The following is a 23,855-nucleotide window of genomic DNA, read 5'->3' on the forward strand; positions in this document are numbered from 1 at the left end:
GCACTTGTGACTTTCAGACAACAAAACTTTGGATTTGGCAAAAGTTAAGGCAAAGGTGTGGGTTTGGGGGTATTTAATTAGTCAACAAGTAACTAGGTTTGTTTGCACATCCTTCTTGTCCCTGTGTTCCTTATTCTGGTGCTAAGGATAATTCTTCCCTCCTGGAACAGGTAAGGGAGTTTTCCCAAGGGAGATTTATTTCGTGCTGTCAAGGGAAAAAGGATGGTCTGAGTGTCCTTGGACTGGCTGTTTCTCACGTGACTTTCATCCAAATCAGCAATGTGACACGTTGATATAGTTTGAGGCAGCATGTTTATTCTTCATGTTATCATGTTGAATACTTATGTTGGGGTGATCATCATTGATCTTGATGTAGAAGGAATGGTTTTTGCATTTTTCTGTTCAATATGCTGTCAGATGTCGGCTTTCATAGTGGACATGATCATCTGGAGGTAATTTTCTCCTCCTTTTTTTTTCATTAACATGTTTTTTTTTTATTTTTTAAAATTTATATCTAAATTAGTTAGCAAATAGTGCAACAATGATTTCAGGAGTTGATTCCTTAGTGCCCCTTACCCATTTAGCCCATTCCTCCTCCCACAACCTCTCCAGCAACCCTCAATTTGTTCTCCATATTTATGAGTGTCTTCTGTTTTGTCCCCCTCCCTGTTTTTATATTATTTTTGTTTTCCTTCCCTTATGTTCATCTGTTTTGTCTCTTAAAGACCTTATATGAGTAAAGTCATATGATTTTGTCTTTCTCTGACTGACTCATTTCACTTAGCATGATACCCTCCTGTTCCATCCACATAGTTGCAAATGGCAAGATTTCATTCATTTTGATTGCCGAATCATACTCCATTGTATTTATATACCACATCTTCTTTATCCATGATGGATTTTTTGTTTTTGTTTTTTTTTTTTGAGTGTTGAGTTTGATAAGTTCTTTATAGATTTTGAATACTAACTCTTTATCTGATATGTCATTTTCAAATATCTACTCCCATTTGTCAGTTGCCTTTAGTTTTGTTGATTATTTCCTTGCTGTGTAGAACCTGTTTATCTTGATGAGATCCCAATAGTTCATTTTTGCTATTGTTTCCCGTGCCTCTGGGGACTATGTTTAGTAAGAAGTTGCTCTGGCCAAGGTCAAAGACGTTGGTGCCTGTGTCCTCCTCTAGGATTTTTATGGTTTCCTGTCTCACATTTAGGTCTTTCATCCATTTTGAATTTATTTTTGTGTATATTGTACAAAGTGGTCCAGTTTCATTACAGTTCTATGTTGCTGTCCAGTTTTCTCAACACCATTTGTTGAAGGGACTCTCATTTTTCCATTTGATACTGTTTCCTGCTTTGTCGAAGATTAGTTGACCATATAGTTATGGGTCGGATCCTGGGTTTTACAATCTGTTACGTTAATCTATGTGTGTATTTTTATGCAGGTACTGTACTGTCTTTCTGACTATAGTATTGTAATATAGCTTGATATCCAGAATTGTGATGCCTCCAGTTTTTTTCTTTTTCATGATTGCTTTGTGGATTCAGGGTCTTTTGTGGTTCCAATATAATTTTATTTTTGAAATGTTTTTATTTATTTTTGAGAGAGAGAGAGAGAGCATGAGCATGGGAGGGGCAGAGAGAGAGGGAGACACAGAATCTGAAACAGACTCCAGGCTCTGAGCTGTCAGCACAGAGCCCAATGTGGAGCTCGAACTCACGGACTGTGAGATCATGACCTGAGCCGAAGTCAGACGCTTAACCAACTGAGACACTCAGGAGCCTCAACCATTATAATTTTAGAATTATTGGTTCTAGCTCGGTGAAAAATTCTGGGATTATTTGAGAGGGATATTTGCTTTCAATTACTTGCATTGAATGTCTAGATTGCTTTGGGTAGTATAAACATTTTAACAATGTTTTTTTTCTGAGAGAAAATGGGAGGAGGGGCAGAGGAAGAGGGAAGGAGAATCCCAAGCATTTTCTGTGGTGTCAGTACAGGAACCAATGTGTGGCTCGATCTCAGGAACCATGAGTTCAAGACATGAGCCCAAATAAAGAGTCATGGCTTTAACCCATGGAGCATGTAAGCACACCAATTATACTCTTAAGTATAGAGAACAAACTGATGGTTACCAGAGGGAAGGTGAATGGAGGGTTTGGGGAAGTAGGTGATGGGGATGAAGGGGTGCACTCATAATGAGCACTGGGTGTTGTATGGGAATTTTTAATCACTATATGTTACACATGAATCTAACATTGCATTGTATGTTAACTAACTTGAATTTGAATAAAAAATCAATGTTTTTTAAGTGTCTACAAATGGCCTTGTTGGCATACAGCCCATGAAGAAGCATTTATTCCAAAAAATATACTGACAAAAGGAACAGCTAGAATTTTGAGCTAAGGTATGTCCCTTTCCTTCCCCACCCCACATCAGCAAATGGAGAATCCAGTGCAAGTACCTGGAACTATAGGCGTGTGCCACTGAGTCTGGCTGCAACCTCCACGCCAGATTGGTGTAGCCAATACACAGGGTTCCTGGTGCCCAGCTCCTGTTAAGAGGACTCTTTCCCAGAGGGACAGAATGTCAGTGACCCCAAGCTGTTTGCTGTTGACACCAAGCCCCTGCAGGTGCCAGCGAGATGTGGGACTCATTGTATGCAGCCCCACTTCCAGGATGGAGGCTTTGCCCTGGGCATAGTCCACTAGGGATGCTGGGAGCCTGGTCGCCCCAGACCTGACTTATATGGCAGGAGTCTCATGCCACCAGGACAAGCAAGCCACAAGGAAATGAAGGTGCCACCCATCCCTAAACTGATCCCTCATTTTGTCCCCACCTGCAGCTTCAGAGTTTTGCTCAGGGCAGGGGGTACCTGGAGCAATCCACTAAACCAAGGTGAAAATCTGTTCTGGTACAACCAAGTTCATTTCCAGCTGAGTGTGTGGAAGGTCTGGCCCTCATGTTGTGGGAGAGGCAGGTGCAGGAGATAAATGGCTTCAGTGTAGGTTCCTAAACTACTCCTCCTTACCAGCAGGAGAGAGCAAGAGCCAGGGACAGTGGAGGGAACAGCTGCTGTCAGAACAAATTTGAGATTCTGTTCTCAGCAACTATCCATTCAGAGGAGTCCAAGGTGGTGAGGTTCAGTCTGTGGAGACTCCATATATCAGAGCATTGTTGAACATAGGACAATATTTAACATGCAGCAGAGGAATTTATCATGTGGGGGTGGGTCAGAAAGTGATAAAGTCTAACCAAACACTGTCACCTAGGCTGTCACACCTACACTGGCTGTGTGAATGTCTCAGGCCACACCACCTCTGTATCTTTGAGACTACTTCATTCCCTCACATCATGTCTTTGAGGTTATCCTAGTTTCAGGTCTGCATCAATAGTGTCACATTTCTGTGGAAAAGCATCCCATTGATGGATGTTTTATACTTGGTTTATTCCTTTATATTTAGAAAGACTTTTGACTTATTCTTAGCTTCTAACACTAAGAAAGATGCTATACATATTTACACACCATTTATTTTCAGAGCATGGGATTTCATTCTGGAGAAAATTCTCGGGAGTGGTATTCCCAGGTTACATGTTAAGTCATCCATGTATAATTTCATGAGTAACAGCCAATGATTTTCCAGATCTGGTGTTCATTTTTAATTCCTACCTGCAGTTTTTGAGGCCCCCAGTGTGCTGGATGCTCACCTGGATGGTGTTGTCAGTGTTCCCTTCATACCTGAGCCCTCAGGATGTGTGCATAAGGCATCTATTGCATTCTTGATTTGAATTTCCTTGCCAATCGATGGTGTGAAGAGTCTTTTCCTGTCCTTACTAATGTGTCTACAACCTCTAGGATGGGATGTTTACTACGCAAGGCTGTGCTTGTTTTATAGAGGGTTGTTTCCTTTCTTCCTATTGACTGTTGAGGGTTCTTAGCATATTCAGGATGCAGGTCCTTGGTGGTTATGCAATTTGAGAATATTGTGTCTTCCTATGTAACTTGTCTTACTGCTATTTCCTCATTGGCAGAAAAAAACATCTGATTTTCACAAAATGTAATTATACCATTTATTCTTATGGGTCTTGTGTTCTGAGCTTTAATTTTGGTTTTCATGATGATTAATTGTGACTAATATCTATTTTGTAATGTTTATACTTGAGAGAGAGACAGAAGGTGAGTGGTGGAGAGGCAGAGAGAGGAGAGACACATAATCTGAAGCAGGCTCCAGGCTCTGAGCTGTCAGCAGAGAGCCTGACAGGATGCTCAAACTCTTGAACTGTGACATCACGACCTGAGCTGAAGTAGATGCTTACAGCGACTGAATCACCCAGGCACCCAACTTATTTCCTGATTTACAATGTAAATAAAAGTGTTTTTTTTTTCTGGTTTCTCTCAATGTTGAATTGTTCCCTAATTGGTCTCTGGTGACTTAGTGTTTTGTTGTTTAAGTTTATAGACTCCAGTAACTCAGTTTCATGGCATGGTTTTTTGATAAATATATGGTCAATTCTGTTGTCATGCTGTAATTGAACTTCAAATTTCATAAGAGATTCTGTGTGTGTCTCTTTGGACAGATTGCTCATCACATATGATAGATGTGCTCCTGGGGTCAAAAAACGCGTTTACCTTTCCAGGTGTTGGGCTTTCTCTATGTCTCAGGAGCCATTGAGCTCTGTGCACACAACCTAGTTCTTGACACAGGATTTTCCCTTCACAATTCTATGTAAAACCCTGAAAATTCATATTGTGCATTGTCACTGTCAGACACTTCATTAATAGAACACACTGCAACTGTTTTATCATTTCCTGAAACTATTTCCTAAAATTATTTTACTCTTGCATGTTTGGGGGTATGATTTTTCTTTCTCCATCAAAGGGGAATTCATATCTGCATTTGTGGAATTCTTCCAGCCTTCTCATCCCCTAATGCTTTTCCAATATGCTGTACAGTGTTTCAATAAGTGCATATTTAGGTTTATTTGTACTCTGCCACATTCGGTGATAGGAGTGTAAGACAGGCTGAACCATATTGGTGGTTTTTTTTGTTGTTGTTCGGTTCCCATGTAAGTGATCTGTCATATTGAATGTTTATAGAAAAGATAGCCCCTCACTTTCATACACCACTAACAGGGGACATGGTCCTTTTTAAAAGAGAAGACAAAGGAAGACAAGGAAGCTGAGACACAAGGTTGGGGAAAGAAACCTAAAGGCTGGCAGGAAGGGTCATCTCCCCAGACTTTCCAGTTCTGCAGATGTGGGTCCCTGCTGAGGCCCAACTTGCGTTCTTGTGCAGGTGTCTGGACAAGCGGCCCATGAGATATGGGCACATAGGATTTGGAAAGGGTTGCTGTAGTTTGAGTTCCAGCCCGCCTGGCACTGCTGTGAAAATTCATGCATATGTTAATTAATGTCCACGACCAATTAGGGAAAAAATGGGATAAATTCAGGAAGTTAGACTCACTACCTTAGATTCCATGTTCATGAAAATTTGTGACAACATTTCTCCCTTCCTTTTTTTTTTTTTACTACTTTATTAAATTTGTGTTTAAATTTTGGTTAGTTAACATATTGGGTGATATTAATTTCATTAGCAGAATTTACTGATTCATCACTTACATTAACACCCAGTACCCATCACAACGCATGGCCTACTTAAACCCCCTCACCCATTTTCCCATCCCCCACACACCTGGCCTCTAGCAACCCTTAGTTTGTTCTCTAACATTAGAGTCTTTTATGTTTTTCTTGCTCTTTTTCCCCTTCGCCTATGCTCCTCTGTTGTGTTTCTTAATATCCCCATATGAGGAAATCATATGATATTTGTCTTTCTTTGACTGACTTACTTCACTTAGCATGACCCTCTAGCTACATCAACATCTTTGCAAATGGCAAGATTTCATTCTTATTTCTGACTGAGTAATATTCTAGTCTATACATATAGCACATTCATCACTCGGTGGACTTTTGGTCTCTTTCCTCACTTTGGCTCTCATTCGTAATGCTGCTGTAAACATTGGGGCGCATGTACCTCCTCAAATCAGAATTTTTGTATTCTTTGGGTGAATACCTCATAGATCAATTGCTAGAGTGTATGGTCGTTCCATTTTTAAGATTTTGAACTGTTTTCTGGAATGGCCACACTATGCATTTTCACCAAGAGTATAAAAGTGTTTTCTTTTCTCCTCAGCCTCATCAATATGTCTTGTTTCCTAGTTGTTAGTTTTAGACTTTCTGAAAGTTTGAGGTTGTTTCTCATTGTAGTAGTTTTCATTTGTATTTCCCTGATGATGAGTAATATTGAGCATCCTTTTGTGTGTTGGTTAGCCATCTGGATGCTTTGTTTGGAAAAGTGTCTAGTCATGTCTTCTGCCCATTTCTTCACTGGATTAGTTGTATTTTTGGTGTTGAGTTTGATACATTCTTTATAGATTTTGGATAGTAAGCCTTTATGAGATTTGTCATTTGCAAATACCTTTTTCAATTCTGTAGGTTGCTTTTTAGTATAGTTGTTTGTTTCTTTAGCGCAGAAGCTTTTTATTTTGATGGAGCCCCAGTTTTTAATGTTTGCTACTGTTTCCTTTGCCTTCTGAGATGCGTCTAGTAAGAAGTGGTGATGTCCAGTGTCAAAGAATTTGCTGCCTGAGTTCTCCTCTAGGATTTTGATGGTCTCTTTTCTCACATTTAGGTCTTTCACCCATTTTGAATTTATTTTTGTGTATGGAGTAAGAAAGTGACTCGGTTTCATTCTTCTGCATCCTCTGGTCCAGTGCCCAACACCATTTGTTGACAAAACTGTCTTTTTTTTCCGTTACATACTCTTTCCTGTTTCAGCCAAGATGAGGTGACCATACATTTGTGAGTCCATATCTGGGTTAACCTTTCTGTTCTATTGACCTGTGTGTCTCTTTTGTGCTTGTAGAATACTGTCTTGATGACTACAGCTTTGTAATATAGCATGAAGTCTTCAATCACGAAGTCTTCTGTTTCTTTGTGTAGCATAGAGATGTCAATAATATTTGCTCCTTCAATCCTTAACATTGACTGTGTTTCCATTTCTTTCTGTCATCCTCAGTTTCTTTCATCATGTTTTATAGTTTTCAGAGTATAGATCTTTTAACTCTTTAGGTATCCGATTATTTTTCGTACAATATTAAACGGGATGGATTTCTTTCTTCTTCTTTTTTTTTTTTTTTTTGATTTGTCTTTCTGTTTCTTCGTGATTGCTGTATAGAAATGCAATAGAATTATGTATGTTGATTTTTTATCTTGCGACTTTGCTGAATTGGTGTATCAGTTCTTGCAATGTTTTGGTGGAGTCTTGGGTTTTCTATGTAGAGTGTCATGTCATCTGTGAAGAGTGGAAGTTTGACTTCTTCCTTTCCAATTTGAATGTCCTTGTTTCTTTTTGTTGTCTGTTTGTGTGGATAAAGCTTCCAGGAATATGTTAGGTAGAATTATGAGAGTGGGCATTCTTCTTGTGTTCGTGACATTAGAGGAAATTTGTTTTCCCAGTGAGGATATTAGCTGTGGGGTTTTCATATATGGACTTTATGGTGTCGAGGTATGTTTCCTCTATCCCTTGTTGAGGGTTTTTATCAAGAAAGGATGTTTTACTTTGTCAAAAGTTATTATTTTTTGCCTCGATTGAGAGGGTCATATAGTTGTTATCCTTTCTCTTATTACTGTGATGTATTACAGTGATTTATTTGTGAATATTGAACCACCCTTACAGCCAAGGAGTAAATCCCACCCTATCATGGTAAGTGATATTTTAATGCATTGTTGGATTCGATTGGAAAGTATTTTCTGAGAATTGTTGCATCCATGCTCATTAGGGCTAATGGCCTGTAAGTCTCGTTTTTAGTGGGGTTTAATCTGGTTTGGAACCATGGTCATACTGACCTTATAGAATGAGTTTGGAAGTTTTCTTTCCATTTCTATTATTTAGAATAGTTTGAGAAGACTAGAATATTCTATTCTACTTAAATAGAATATTTACACTCTAATTATCTGGTAGAATTCACCTGTGAAGCCATGAAGCCCTCGACTTTGTGTGTCAGTAGGTTTTTGATTACTGATTCAATTTATTTGCTCCTTTCAGTCTGTTCAGGTTTTCTATTTCTTCACATTTAAGTTTAGTTAGTTTATATCATTTTGGTAATTTATCCATGTCTTTCAGATTGACCAATTTTTTGGCATATAAATTCCAAAATATTTTTTATAATTGTATTTCCCTGGTGGTAGTTGTGATCTCTCCTCTCAAATTTGTGATTATATTTACTTAGTCCTGGAGGAAGATGGCAGCGTAGGAGGACGTTGGGCTCACTGGGTCCGGCTGATCACTTAGATTCCACTCACATCTGCCTAATTTACCCAGGAAACCACCAGAAGACTAGTAGAATGGACTCTCTGGAGCCAAGCATAGACGAGAGGCCCACAGAAGTAGATAGGAAGGTTGGAGATGCTACATGGACTGTGTGGAGGGAAAAGGGCAGTGGAGGCCCAGCCAGCCCACCCAGCAAGGCAGAGCCCCCGATTCTGGCCTGCAAAAGCAGAGGGGCTGGATGGAGTGTGTTCTGACAGCCAGTGGGAATTAACATCTGGAATGTTATAATTCAACTGCGCTGCTCAGAGAGTGGGAGGGCTAAAGGACAACGGGAGAGAGAGTTGTTGAGCCCCAAAGGATAGAGCTCAGCTTGGCGAGGAACAAAGGCACAGGGAAGAACCATTTCCCTTGCCCATCCCCCAGCCAAAATCCCAAAGGGAACCAGTTCCTGGCACAAAATTGCTTGCACCGCACAAATACCCAACACTGTGCTTCTGCGGATCCATCACTCCAATGGTCTGCCTCCTTCCCAGTGCCACAGGGCTCCTCCTTGAGTGGGCCACCAAAGGAAAAGCGAGCTGAGCCTGCCCCTCCCGCCCCTGTGCATCTTGTGGATCCATCCAGGCTAATATGTCAGATCCCATCAAAGCAGCACCCAAGCCTGGAAGTGTGCAAGTAGCCCAGACAGAGGCCACACCACTCCACAGTGAGTCCTGCCCCTGGGAAAGGGGAAGATAAGGTACACAGTAGTCTGACTGTTGCCCCAGCGGTGGGCTGGGGGCAGACATCAGGTCTGACTACAGTCCCGACCACCAATGGAAGTTACTCCAGACAGCACAGGGGAAGAACCCTGCAGTTCTGCGCCACTCAAGGGACTCTCCAAAATGATGAAACGGAAGAATTCTACTCATAAGAAACTACAGGAAATAGCGACAACTAATGAACTGATCAAAAACAATTTAAGCAGTATAGCAGAAAATGAATTTAAAATAATAGTCATAAAATTAATCGCTGGGCTTGAAAAAAAGTATAAAGGACAGCAGAGAATCTACTAATACAGAGATCAAGGGACTAAGAAACAGTCAGGAGGAGCTAAAAATGCTATAAATGAGCTGCAAAACAAAATGGAGGCCACCACAGCTCAGATTGAAGAGGCAGAGGAGAGAATAGGTGAATTAGAAGATAAAATTATAGACAAAGAAGAAGCTGAGAAAGAGAGACAAAAAAAAAAATCCAGGAGTATGAGGGGAGACTTAGAGAATTATGTGACATAATTAAATGAAATAATATATGCATAATTGGGATTCTAGAGAGGAAGAGAGAGGCAAAGGTGCTGAAGGTGTACTTGAAGGAATTATAGCTGAGAACTTCCCTTATCTGGGGGAGGAAAAAGGCATTGAAATCCAAGAGGCACAGAGAACTCCCTTCAGATGTAACTTGAATCGATCTTCTTCATGACATATCATAGTGAAACTGGCAAAATACAAGGATAAAGAGAGAATTCTGAAAGCAGCTAGAGATAAACATGCTCTAACATATAAAGGGAGACCGAAAAGACTAGTGACGGATCTCTCTACTGAAACTTGGCAGGCCAGAAAGGAATGGCAAGAAATCTTCAGTGTGATGAACAGAAAAATAATGCAGCTGAGAATCCTTTATCCAGCAAGTCTGTCATGTAGAATAGAAGAGAAAGAGGTCTTCCCAAACAAACAAAAACTGAAGGAATTCATCACCACTAAACCAGCTCTAAAGAGATCCTAGGGGGGATCATGTGAGACAAAGTACCGGAGACATCACTACAAGTATGAAACCTACAGATATCACAATGACTCTAAACCCATATCTTTCTATAATAACACTGAATATAAATGGACTAAATGCCCCAACCAAAAGACATAGGGTATCAGAATGGATAAAAAAACAAGACACATCTATTTGCTGTCTACAGTAGACTCATTTTATACCTGAGGATACCTTCAGATTGAAAGTGAGGGGATGGAGAACCAACTATCATGCTATTGGAAGTCAAAAGAAAACTGGAGTAGCCACACTTATAACAGACAAACTAGACTTTAAAAGCTGTAACAAGAGATGAAGAAGGGCATTATATAATAATTACAGGGTCTATCCATCAGGAAGAGCTAACAATTATAAATGTCTATGAACCAAATACGGGAGCCCCCAAACATATAAAACAATCGCAAACATAAGCAACTTTATTGATAAGAATGTGGTAATTACAGGGGGCTTTAATACTCCACTTACAACAGAGCATAGATCATCTAGACACAGGATCAATAAAGAAACAAGGGCCCTGAACTATACACTGGATCAGATGGACTTGACAGATATATGTAGAACTCTGCACCCCAAATCAACGGAATATACCTTCTTCTTGAGTGCACATGGAACCTTCTCCAAGATAGATCATATACTGGGTCATAAAAGAGCCCTTCATAAGTATACAAGAATTGAGATCATACCATGCATACTTTCAGACCACAATGTGATGAAACTTGAAATCAACCACAAGAAAAGTCTGGAAAGCCTCCAAAAGCATGGAGGTTAAAGAACACCCTAATAAAGAATGAATGGATCAACCAGGCAATTAGAGAAGAAATTTAAAAAAATATATGGAAACAAATGAAAATGAAAATTCAACAAACCAAACGCTTTGGGATGCAGCAAGGGCAGTCCTGAGAGGAAAATACATTGCAATCCAGGCCTATCTCAAGAAACAAGAAAAATCCCAAATACAAAATCTAACAGCACATTTAAAGGAAAAGAAGCAGAACAGCAAAGACACCCCAAACCCAGCAGAAGGAGAGAAATAATAAAGATCAGAGCAGAAATAAACAATACAGAATCTAAAAAAAAAAAAAAACTGTAGAGCTAATCAATGAAACCAAGAGTTGTTTTTTTTTTTTTGAAAAAAATAAACAAAATTGATAAACCTCGAGCCAGTCTTCTCTAAAGGAAAGGGAGATGACCCAAATAGATAAAATCATGAATGAAAATGGAATTATTACAACCAATCCCTCAGAAACACAAGCAATTATCAGGGAATACTATGAAAAATTATATGCCAACAAACTGGACAACCTGGAAGCAATGGACAAATTCCTAAGCACCCACACACTTCCAAAACTCAAACAGGAAGAAATAGAAAGCTTGAACAGACCCAAAACCAGCGAAGAAATTGAATCAGTTATCAAAAATCTCCCAACAAATAAGAGTCCAGGACCAGATGGCTTCTCAAGGGAATTCTACCAGACATTAAAGCAGAGATAATACCTATCCTTCTCAATCTATTCCAAAAAATAGAAAGGGAAGGAAAACTTCCAGACTCATTCTATGAAATCAGCATTACTTGATTCCTAAACCAGACAGAGAACCAGGAAAAAAAGAGTACAGGCCAATATCCCTGATGAATATGGATGCAAAAGTTCTCAATAAGATACTAGCAAATCGAATTCAACAGCATATAAAAATAATTATTTACCATGATCAAGTGGGATTCATCACTGGGCTGCAGTGCTGGTTCAACATTCGCAAATCAATCAATGTGATACATCACATTAATAAAAGAAAAGATAAGAACCATATGATCCTGTCAATCGATGCAGAAAAAGCATTTGACAAAATTCAGCATCTTTCTTAATAAAAACCCTCTAGAACGTCGGGATAGAAGGAACATACTTAAAGATCATAAAAGCCATTTATGAAAAGCCCACAGCTGGTATCATCCTCAATGGGGAAAAACTGAGAGCTTTCTCCCTGAGATCAGCAACACGACGGGGATGTCCACTCTCACCGCTGTTGTTTAACAGAGTGTTGGAAGTTCTAGCATCAGCAACCAGACAAGAAAAGAAAATCAAGGCATCAAAATTGGCAAAGATGGAGTTAAGGTTTCACATTTTGCAGATGACATGATATTATATATGGAAAACCTGATGACTCCACCAAAAGTCTGCTAGAACTGATACATGAGTTCAGTAAAGTCACAGGATACAAAATCAGTGTACAGAAATTAGTTGCATTCTTATACACTAATAATGAAGCAACAGAAAGACAAATAAATAAACTGACCCCATTCACAATTGCATCAAGAATCACAAAATACCTTGGAATAAACCTAACCAAAGATGTAAAAGATCTGTATGCCTAAAACTGTAGAAAGTTTATGAAGGAAATTGAAGAAGATATAAAGAAATGGAAAAACATTCCGTGCTCATGGATTGGAAGAATAAATATTGTTAAAATGTCAATACTACCCAAAGCTATCTACACATTCAATGCAATCCCAATCAAAATTGCACCAGCATTCTTCTCGAAGCTAGAACCAGCAATCCTAAAATTTGTATGGAACTATGAAAGGCCTCGAATAGCCAAAGTAATTTTGAGGAAGAATACCAAAGCGGGAGGCATCACAATCCCAGACTTTACCCTCTATCACAAATCTGTAATCATCAAGACAGCATGGTATTGGCACAAAAAGAGACACATAGACCAATGGAATAGAATAGAAACCCCAAAGCTAGACCCACAAAACTAATCTAGACCTGCGAACTAATCTTTGACAAAGCAGGATACAATATCCAATGGAAAAAATAAAGAGAGTTTCTTTAACAAATGATGCTGAGAGAACTGAGCAGCAACATGCATAAGGATGAAACTAGACCACTTTCTTACACCATTCACAAAAACAAACTCAAAATGGATAAAGAACCTGAGTCTGAGACAGGAAACCATCAAAATCCTAGAGGAGAAAGGATGGAAAACTCTGACCTCAGCCGCAGCAATTTCTTACTTGACCCAACCCCAAAGGCAAGGGAATTAAAAGCAAAAAAGAACTATTGGGACCTCATGAAGATAAAAAGCTTCTGCACCACAAAGGAAACAATCAACAAAACTAAAAGGAAACCAATGGAATGGGAAAAGATATTTGCAAGAGACATATTGGACAAAGGGCTAGTATCCAAAATGTATAAAGACCTCACCAAACTCCCCACCTGAAAAACAAATAATCCAGTAAAGAAATGGGCAGAAAATATGAATAGACACTTATCTAAAGAAGACATCCAGATGGGCATCAGGCACATGAAAAGATGCTCAAAGTCGCTCCTCATCAGGGAAATACAAATCAAAACCACACTCAGATATCACCTCACGCCAAAGTGGTTAAAATGAACAAAACAGGAGACTATAGATGCTGGAGAGGATGTGGAGAAACGGGAACCCTCTTGCACTGTTGGTGGGAATGCAAACTGGTGGAGCCTCTCTGGAAAACAGTGTGGAGGTTCCTCAAAAAAATTAAAAATAGACCTACCCTATGACCCAGCAGTAGCACTGCTAGGAATTTACCCAAGGGGTACAGGAGTGCTGATGCATAGGGGCACTTGTACCCCAATGTTTATAGCAGCACTCTCAACAATAGCTAAATTATGGAAAGAGCCTAAATGTCCATCAACTGACAAATTGATAAAGAAATTGTGGTTTATATACACGATGGAATACTAGGTGGCAATGAGAAAGAATGAAATATGGCCTTTTGTAGCAACATGGATGGAACTGGAGAGTGTTATGCCATGTGAAATAAGTCATACAGATAAGGACAGATTCCATATGTTTTCACTCCTATGTGGATTCTGAGAAACTTAACAGATGACCATGGGGGTGGGGAAGGCAAATAATGATTGGAGTGGGAGGGAGCCAAAACAGAAGAGACTCCTAAAAACTGAGAACAAACTGAGGGTATATGGGGGGTGGGATGAGGGGAGGGTGGGTGATGGCCACTGAGGAGGGCACCTGTTGGGATGAGCACTGGGTGTTGTATGGAAACAAATTTGAAAATAAATTTCATATTAAAAAAATATTTACTTAGTCCTTTCTCTTTTGTTTTTGCTAAGTATGGCCTCGGTTTATCATTTTTAGTTATGCTTCCAAAAACCAGTTTATAGTTTCATTGATCTGTTCTACTGTTTTTGTTTGTTTATTTATCATTTATTTCTGGTCTAGTGGTCTTTATTTACCTTCTCCTGCTGGCTTCAGCGTTCATTTTCTGTTCATTTCCTAGCTTGTTTAGGTGTAACATGGTTGTGTGTTTGAGATTTTTCTTCTTTCTTGAGTTTGGCCTGTATTGCTATATATTTCCCTCTTCCAACCACTTTTGCTGCATCCAGATGGTTTGGCACTGGCATATTTCTGTTTTCATTTGCTTCCATGCATTTTTTACTGTTTCCTTAATTTACTGAAAATCTCATACAATTTTTACTACAGTGCCTTTAACTTCATGGATTAGTGGTGTTGCCAAAGGTTTCTTGTGGTTGACTTCAAGTTTCATGGTGTCCTAGTATGAAAATATGCTTGGTATTATGTCAATCTTTTTGAACTTGTAGAGGGCTGATTTGTGACATAGTATGTGATCTGTTCTGGGGAATGTTCTATGTGCACTCAAAAGGAATGTGTATTCTGCTTTTAGAATGGAATGTTCTGAATATATCTGTTCAGTCCATTTGGTCCAGTGTGTCTTCCTTAGCCATTGTTTCCTTATTGATTTTCAGCTTAGTTGATGTGTCCATTGTTGTAAGTGGAGCGTTAAAGTTTTCTATTATTATTATTGTATTATTATCAATTAGTTTCTTTATGTTTCTTATTAACTGATTTATGTATATCAGTGGTTACAATTTTAGCATATGAAGATTTAAAGCTTTGTATCTTCTCATTGGATAGACCAGTTTATGATGATATACTGCCTTGCTCATCTCTTGTAACAGATTTTGGTTAAAATCTAGTTAGTGTCATACGTGTATGGTACTACAACTTGCTTTCGACGTCCGTTAGCATGATAAATTGCTATCTCTCCCCTCACTTTCAATCTACAGGTGTTTGGGTTGAAGATGAGTCTATTGTATGCAGTGTATAGAAGGTCTTGTATTTTTTTATCCATTCTGTTTTCCTATGCCTTTTGATTGGAGCATGTTGCCCTTTTACATTCACAGTGATTATTGATAGATATAAACTTAGTGCCATTGTGTTACCTCTCAAGTCACTATTTATGGAGACTTTCTCTGCTTATTTCTAGTCTTTGTTTCTTTTAGTCTTCCTTGCCCACTCAAAGAGTCCCATTTAATATTTCTCAAAGGGTTGGTTTAGATGCCACAAACTCCTTTGGTTTTTGTTTGGGAAATTCTCTCTCTCTCCTTGTACCTGAATGACAGCCTTGATGGGTAACGATTCTTGGCTGCATATTTTTGAATTGGGCATGTTGAGGATATCATGCCACACCTTTCTTGCCTGAAGGTTTCTGTGGAGACATCTGCCATAATCTTTTATGTCTTCCCTTTTTAGTTAGCGACTTCTTTTGACTTGCTGTTTTTAGTGTTTTTCTTTATATGTGTATTTTGCTAATTTTACTGTTATATGTCTCTGTGTTGCCTGCTTTTTTTATTTTATTTTAATGGGAGTTCTCTGTGACTCATAGATGTGGACGACTGTTTCTTTCCCCAGTTTGTGGACATTTTCCACTATAATGCACTCAGATAAAACTTTTCCCTTTTTTTCTCCCTCTCGTTTTGCTCAGGGACTCCTTTTTTTTTTTTTTTCAATATATGAAGTTTATTGTCAAATTGGTTTCTATACAACACCCAGTGCTCATCCCAAAAGGTGCCCTCCTCAATACCCATCACCCACCCTCCCCTCCCTCCCACCCCCCATCAACCCTCAGTGTGTTCTGTTTTTAAGAGTCTCTTACACTTTGGCTCTCTCCCACTCTAACCTCCTTTTTTTCCCTTCCCCTCCCCCATGGGTTTCTGTTAAGTTTTTCAGGATCCACATCAGAGTGAAACATATGGTATCTGTCTTTTTCTGTATGGCTTATTTCACTTAGCATAACACTCTCCAGTTCCATCCATGTTGCTACAAAGGGCCATATTTCATTCTTTCTCATTGCCATGTAGTACTCCTTTGTGTATATAAACCACAATTTCTCAGGGACTCCTTTGAAAAGAATTTTATTTCACTTTATGGAGTTGCTGAGTTCCCGAAGTATACGTTTGAGATGCAATATTTAGTTTTCCTCTTCTTTCCTGCTTAATTTTCCCCATAATTTTATCTTCTATGTCACATACTCACTCATCTGCTTCTTTCCACCTGAGGTCATTATATACAATCAGTTTCACATCTCGTTTATAGCATTTGTAACGTTTCAGACTGACAATTTTTTAGGTCTTTTCTATATGCAGACAGGGTATCCTCCTGTCTTGTTTGCTTTCCTCAAACACAGCTAGTATCCTTATGATAGTTTTTAAAAATTCTGTTTACTTATGATAGTTTTTAAAAATTGTGTTTGAGGCATATTTGTTATATGTGTTTTAATTATATCCCTTACAATGACCTTTTATCGTTTATTCTTTTGGAATGCATTCCTCCATCAGTCTGTATGTCTGTCTCTGCTTTCTTAAGTTTTTCAGAAAATCCGGTTATGTTTTCTGCTTCTAGAGTAGTGTCTTAATGAGAAGTGTTTACATACTGTTGAGGACCTGATATTCTGGAAGAATTTCTTGCATGTGATGTGTGCACTGTGCTGTCATGTATTGGCTGCTGTGTCCCTCAGGTCAGTCCTCTGCAGGTTTCTCCTTGCCTCCAGTGGGGAGTTTTTCAACTTTGTCCAGTGTTGTGTTTTAACTAAGTGAGTTTGTTCTGATTGTTAAAAGAGGCTAATTCCTATCTGTCCTAGAAGTGAAGCTTTGCCTCATTATATGGTCAGTAGACTTGGTGCCTGTGGGGATATATGGTGGTCTTTGGAGGGAGGGGCATGGTGCTGATCTGGGTTCCAGGCAGTCTTTTCCTAGTAAGGAAGCATCTGAGTAAGACAAGGGGGGTGGATCTTGTTGTCAGTGTCTCAGCTACTGGGGGGTGCTGTGCTGCTCACTTAACTCTGTCCATGCTGATTGGCAGGAGGAAATATTGGCATCAGCTCCCCCTCTAGTCCCTGCAGTTGGAGTTCCCAGCCGCCCCTGTTCAGGAAGCCCTCACACAGAGAAAAAAATCTGTACTCGTTGGTCCCAGTCAGAACCCTGCCTTCACCCTGTCCGTGTCCAAGCCATTGGCCCACCTGGTGGCACAGAGCTCTTATGTTTTATATCAGGAGCTCTAGCTGGGTTTCAAAAGTCCAAACTGTATCAACTCAATATTATAGGGACCCCACTGATCCTCTGGGAGAGGGTTTTGCTGTGCTGTGGCTGGAGCTGGTTATCTCAGAAGGGCAGTTGCATGAACACTAGGGGCTTGGAGTTCATGGTGAAGAACATCAAGAAGGCAGCGTCCAGTTAGGTTCTCTTAGCAGAGGCTCCAATGCTAATGACCAGGGCAGTGCAATGGTGCCTGTCAGCTCTTGTGTCCCATGAGAGGCAATGCCCCCTCTCCCAAATGCACTCAAAGAAGGGACTGTCTCTCCCTATGCCAGCCAGGGGACCCTCAAATCGCAGTGCCCCCCCATTGGTCACTGCTCTCCTTCTTCACAGGAGCACTGCCATGCCCACCAAGCTCCACCCCCGTGACAGCATGGACTTCTAAATCTTTAGTTTTGAACTCCACATTTACAGGAAGTTGACTTCATGATTACCTTATTTGTAATCTTGACTGCGTCATGGGTGCCCAGATTAACCACTCCTTCTGAGTATGTCTGATATGTGTTTCCAGAAGAGATTGGCATTTCCATCCATGTTTTCTTTCTGCCTAGGCATCACCCATTCCATTATAGTTCTGAGTAGAACCCGATGCAGAGGGAGGAAGAATTCCCTCATTTTTACTTCCCATGTGCTTGTTTGAACTGGGCATTGGTCTCCTCTTGCCCTTGTTCTGACAGCTATATCATCAGCTCTGCAGGTTCTGAGACTAGACTATTTCATAATCAGGCGAGAATTACACCATTGGTTTTCCTGGGTCCCCAACTTGTGACAATAGATCATGGGACTTCTCAACATATTTTGTCATGGAAACCAATGTGCTTTGGATTCTGTTGCTCGAGGGAATCCTGACTAATACGTGGAGATGATTTATATCTTGTTTAGAGGAATTGAATAAAGCTGTAGCTCATTTAAAGTCCTGAGTAGCAAATGCCAGGAGGGAAGAGTCATGTTGTTTGATTGGGACAAGCGATGGGTGAAGATAAAGGGGAGCTGTGGGATCCTGTGGTCCTGGCTGCCCAGGGAGTGCATCTGGGACTGCTTTAAGGTTCAGCTGTTGTGCCTCAGGAAATCTGTAATTCACTCATGTTGAGGGACAGGAGTAAGCAATGCAAACAACTGTGTCTTTGTGCATGTTAGTGTAGTTTTCCTATGACAACACAGTTGCTAATTCAGAAAGTTAATAGGTAAGCACAGAATCCTGTGTCCAGGAACTGCTGTGTTGAGAGGAAACCCCAGACCCTGACAAGAAACCTGCCTCTAACCTCCAACTGCACCTGCTCCTGGGAACACAAAGCTAAATTGTGCATAGTGTGCGCCCCCTGGTGGTGCTGATCCCCTACCTGCAGGGAGGTTTGTGTCTGGGCTCCCAGTGACATACCCTCACTGTGTATCTCGCACACTAATATATGGCCGTGTCCTCAGTTTTCAGGTTGTTCATCTGCAGATACAGCGTGTTCTTGGAGTTGTCTCTGGAGATGGTGAATCGGCCCTTCACGGAGTCTGCGTAGTATGTGCTGCCTCCACTATTACTAATATATGCGACCCACTGCAGCCCCTTCCCTGGAGCCTGGCGGACCCAGCTCATGTAGTTGCTACTGAAGGTGAATCCAGAGGCTACACAGGTGAGTCTCAGGGACCCTCCAGGCTTCACCAGGTCTCCTCCAGACTCCACCAGCTCCACGTCACACAGGACACCTGCAGACACAAGACATCTTGGTCAGGAAACTGTCACACATCCACTGTCCCACTCATATCCACTCACATACTCAGTGTCTCCCATTCACCATGAATTACCTTTTAAAAGAGCAACCAGGAAAACCCAGCCCAGAACAAACTCCATGGTGAGGTTTCTGTGTTCTGTCCTGATCACAGAATGGGAACACCTGGGACTCCCGGGGCTGGGGCTACTCTCCCAGCTGCAGGGATGGAGCTGGACTGTTTTAATCAGCACAGGGAGAGCCATATTTGCATATCCTCTCACTATATATCAAGGTCCAGACTTCAATTTGTTTCAAATTTAAAACCAGTGTTTGAGAGGCACTCTAGATCACTTCTTGCAGAAGGTGCGGTGATAATATAAATAATTCTAATCTGTGAACACAGTTATCTTTTCATCTGTGTTTGCCATTTTACATGTCTTTCTCCCAGCACGTCATGTTTGGTATACTATTTTACTTTTTAGTGAAATTTAATCCTAAATACTTTATTTTGTGCCATATAATTTTAATGTGTGTTTATTTTTGTGTGACAGATAGAGGAAAGGCGAGAGAGATCAGAGAGAGAGAAGGGGACAGAGAATCCCAAGCAGGTTCTGCACAATCATTGCAGACCCTGCCTCAGAAATAACTCACGAACCATGAGATCATGACCTGAGCCAAAATCAACAGTAGTCACTTAACGGATTGAGCCACACAGGTGCTCCATTTTGTGCCATTTTCAATTGTGTGATTTTGTTATTTTTTTCATATACTATGTTTTAGGTGTGTGGAAATACAACATATTTTTGTATGTTGATTTGTACCCTGAACTTTTCCTGAGTTTATTAGTTCTAATACTTTTTTTATGCAGTTTCTAAGATTTCACTATAAGTTCGTGTGATTCTCAAACAAATAATTTTCTTCTTACTGTTTGCATGTCTTTATTTCATTTTCTTACCTAATTTTTATCGGTATATCTTCAACTTGTAGGACCAGAAAGGTTTTTCCTTCTTTGCTTCTGTGTTATTTGTCTGGTCTAAGGATTCAACTCACATAAGAAAGATCTACAGAAGAGAATAAATTTCATTTTGCATGTGCACAAGCTTCCTAATAATATGACACCCAGAAAATGAAGAAAGTAGGTGGCACTTGTGCCTTGTAGAATAAAAGACAATGGATTTGCGAAGAGTTAACAAGACAGAGATTTGGATTTGGGCAAGTCAATTAGTGAGGAATTAACAAGGCTTGTTTGCACAGCCTTTTTGGTGCTAAAGTTCCCATTTCTGGTGTAAGGATGGTTCTTCCATTATGGTAGAGAGAAAGGAAGTCTTCCTGGGGAGATTTATTTCCTGCTGTCAAGGGGACAAAGGAGGGTCACAATTTCCTTAGACTAGCTGTTACTCAAGTGACTTTCCTCCAAATAAGCAATGTGACAAGATGACATACATTGGGTGCCATATTTTACTGGTCTTCATGTTACCATGAGGAATACCTAATCGGGAATGAGCATCCTTGCCTGGCTCCTAATATGACAGGCAAAGCGTCAGTTTGTCTCTGTTAAATATGCTGTCAAGTGCGGGCTTTTCATCTACGGCCACGATTTTGTGGAGGTAATTTCTTTCTTTCCCTCAGTTGCTGAGATTTTTTAATAATGACAATTTGTTGAATTTTGTCTAGTTTTATATGTGTCAATAGATGATGATATGGATGATCAATAGATGTGACTGTATTGTCACATATGATCCTTTCATTGTGCTGTTGAATTCACTCTGCTAGGATTTTTGCATGTATGTCCATCTGAGATATTGGCCTTTAGTTTCTCTTCTTATAGTGTCTTTTGATTACACATGATTGTAAGGTTGGTCTTGTAGATGAATTGGGGCATATTCCTAACTTTTCAGTTTTTGGTAAGAGTCTGAGAGGTATTGGCATTAAGTCTCCTTTATATTTTGATACAATTCATACATAAAGCCTTCTGTTAGTAAACTGAGTTTTTTTTTCTTTTGGGGCGGATTATGATTAGATTATAGATTCAGTCTTATTTGTTTTCATTCTGTTAATTTTCTATTTTCATGTACAGTCTTGTGGATTCTTTGACTCTATAAATTTCCTAGTTGCCCTTAGATATCTAATAATGGGTCTATAGATATCTAGGCATTTTCTGTTACTGTTTTTCACTTCCTTGGTATCAGTTATGTCCTCTCCTTTATTCTTATTGTATTTGTTTGAGTTTTACGTATTTTCCTAGTAGAGAAGCTTTTTAAATTGCATTTAGCTTTCCAGATATCCATTTCAATTTGTTAATTTTTTGTATTATTACACTTTTTATTCCTTTTATCTGTTCTAATAATTTCTAATGTTAGTTGAGTTAATAAAAATGCCAATGAATGTATCTGGGAAATTCTTATTTATATGGTACCACGAAGCACACAGAAGTGAGAAAACAATCCTGAGAAAGAAGAACAAACCTGGAGACAGCACACATCCTTCTTTCTAAGTATATTGCAGAGGTACATTGTCTATAACACTGTGCTGCTGGCATAGAGTCAGACAGACCAGTGGAGCAGGTTACAGAGACCAGAATGAAATGTGTCTGGATACAGTCAGCAAATCCTCCATGAGATTTCATAGAATTAAAATTAGGGAAAAAATGGCCTCTTTCACAAATGGTTTTGAATTCCAGTGAGTAAAATAATGACATTTGGTCCTTATCATATACCATACAGATCTGTAGACCCCCATTCAGCCCCTTCCCTGGAGTCTGGCAGACCCACCTCATCAATAAGCTACTGAAGGTGAATCTAGAGACTGCACAGGAGAGTCTCAGGGACCCCTTCCCCTGCCAGGCTTCTCAGGTCTCCCCCAGACTCCACCAGCTGTACGTCACACAAGACATCTACAGATACAAGTCAGGAAACTGTCACACATCCACTGTTTCTCTCACTCATATCCACTAACATAGTCAGTGTTTCTTGTTCATCATGAATTAGTGTTTCAAATAGAACCAAGGAAAACCAAAGTGAACCCAACTCCATGGTGATATGTCTGTTTTCTGTTCTGATCACTGAATGTGAACACTTAGGGGCTGGGGCTCTTCTCCCAGCTACAGTTTCAGGGATGGGAGGGCTTAATCAGCATACGGATGTCCTTTGACAATATAGTAAATTTTGCAGTAGAATCCTCAAGAAGCCAGTGACCCTTGGCAGGTGTAAGGGATGGGGCAGTGTTTTGTGTCACAATATCTTTCAGGACATTGTGATTTATTAATTTGTGGTTTTGCTGCAGTGATTATAAGTACCGATGATAATCCTTATTTTCACATATGCACCCAAACACTTGAGGTAAGAATCAGTATGCCACCATTGTAATGGTTAACAGATACACTGCAGCAGAGACAGAGTGTGTGAGTGTCCAAGAGCATGTATGAGGTGAGAGTAGTCCCAGTATCTGAACCTGTGCTCCCCATCGGGGGACCCACCTGCCTCCTGAACCACATGCAGGACAAGGCTGGACATCCCAGTGAGGTTTGCAGGTTCCTGACCTTCTAGAAGTCCCAGGAGAGTGATGGATGGAAGCCAGGTCTATTCTGTCACAGAAATTGGAGAGAGTGAGAAGCCTCAACAGAGACTCACAGAACTGATGGAGATGCCAGGGGTTTTCTACAAACACAAGGGGTCATTTACACATGAACTCTATGTGGACATCAATATAAACCCTGAATATGGGGCCTCTGGGTGGCTCAGTTGGTTAAGTGTCCCATTTTGACTCAGGTCATGATCTCACAGTTTATGAGTTTGAGCCTTGTGTCGGGCTCTGTGCTGACAGCTCAGAGCCTGGAGACTGCTTCATATTTTGATTCTGTGTCTCCTCTCTCTCTTCCTCTCCCCCGCTCGTACTCTGTCTCTCTCCTTCTTAAAAATAAATAAACATTAAAAAAAGAAAGCCTCAATAAAGTTAAAATGGTTGAATTTTATTAAGATATGTTGAAGGTAAAACACCTGAGATCAGGAAGGATGATGTTAATTAAAAATATTTCTTCATCTATTAAATGGAGTTCATTATTCTTCTAAACTCTTGTTAATGTGACAATGATCAAAGATATGTTTATCCCAGTGCCTGACCCTGGGAAAGTTTGTGTATTCCCATTATCATGGTTTATTCCAAACGGGGAGGACACTTGTGTGTTTCCACAGCTTTGGCATTCTCTTTGCAGTGTTCATGTCAGAAGAAGTGTGCAGAGCCTGGATCTGAAAACACTTGAGAAGAGATCAGCCCTAAACCAATCTCTTGTCCTGGATCATGAGCTCCCTGGTCTCTGAGTTCCCCCTGGTGGTTGTGATTACCCCCCATTGGTCCCAGTGCTCCTGTTGGGAGCTCCTTTATTCCCCTCCCCCTTTATGCAACATGCAAGGGTGAGACCCTTCCATCATGAGGACTGCAGACCCTTCTGTTCACAGGATGTCTCCTCCCACATATTTCCCGTCTTTGAACCCCTCACTCTGCTCCTGATGTATAAATATACAGTTATATTTCCTTTAATCATTGGTGAGCAACAATCTTGAATAGTCACCCTTATCAGCTGGCGAGAGTCAAAAGAACTTTTCATTTGATAATCCAGAGAACGAAAATAAAGATTTTT

General features: G+C 40.1%; 1 gene segment (V, D, J or C); it reads right to left on the bottom strand.

The window, feature by feature from the left end:
* Positions 1-18,915: 18,915 nt before the first annotated feature.
* On the bottom strand, positions 18,916-19,425 carry LOC123584407. The segment is given in 2 exon segments: positions 18,916-19,214; positions 19,314-19,425. Coding segments are annotated over 2 exon segments (342 nt in total).
* Positions 19,426-23,855: the final 4,430 nt, after the last annotated feature.

Source organism: Leopardus geoffroyi, chromosome B3 (genome assembly GCF_018350155.1).
Source record: "Leopardus geoffroyi isolate Oge1 chromosome B3, O.geoffroyi_Oge1_pat1.0, whole genome shotgun sequence".
Lineage (NCBI taxonomy): Eukaryota > Metazoa > Chordata > Mammalia > Carnivora > Felidae > Leopardus > Leopardus geoffroyi.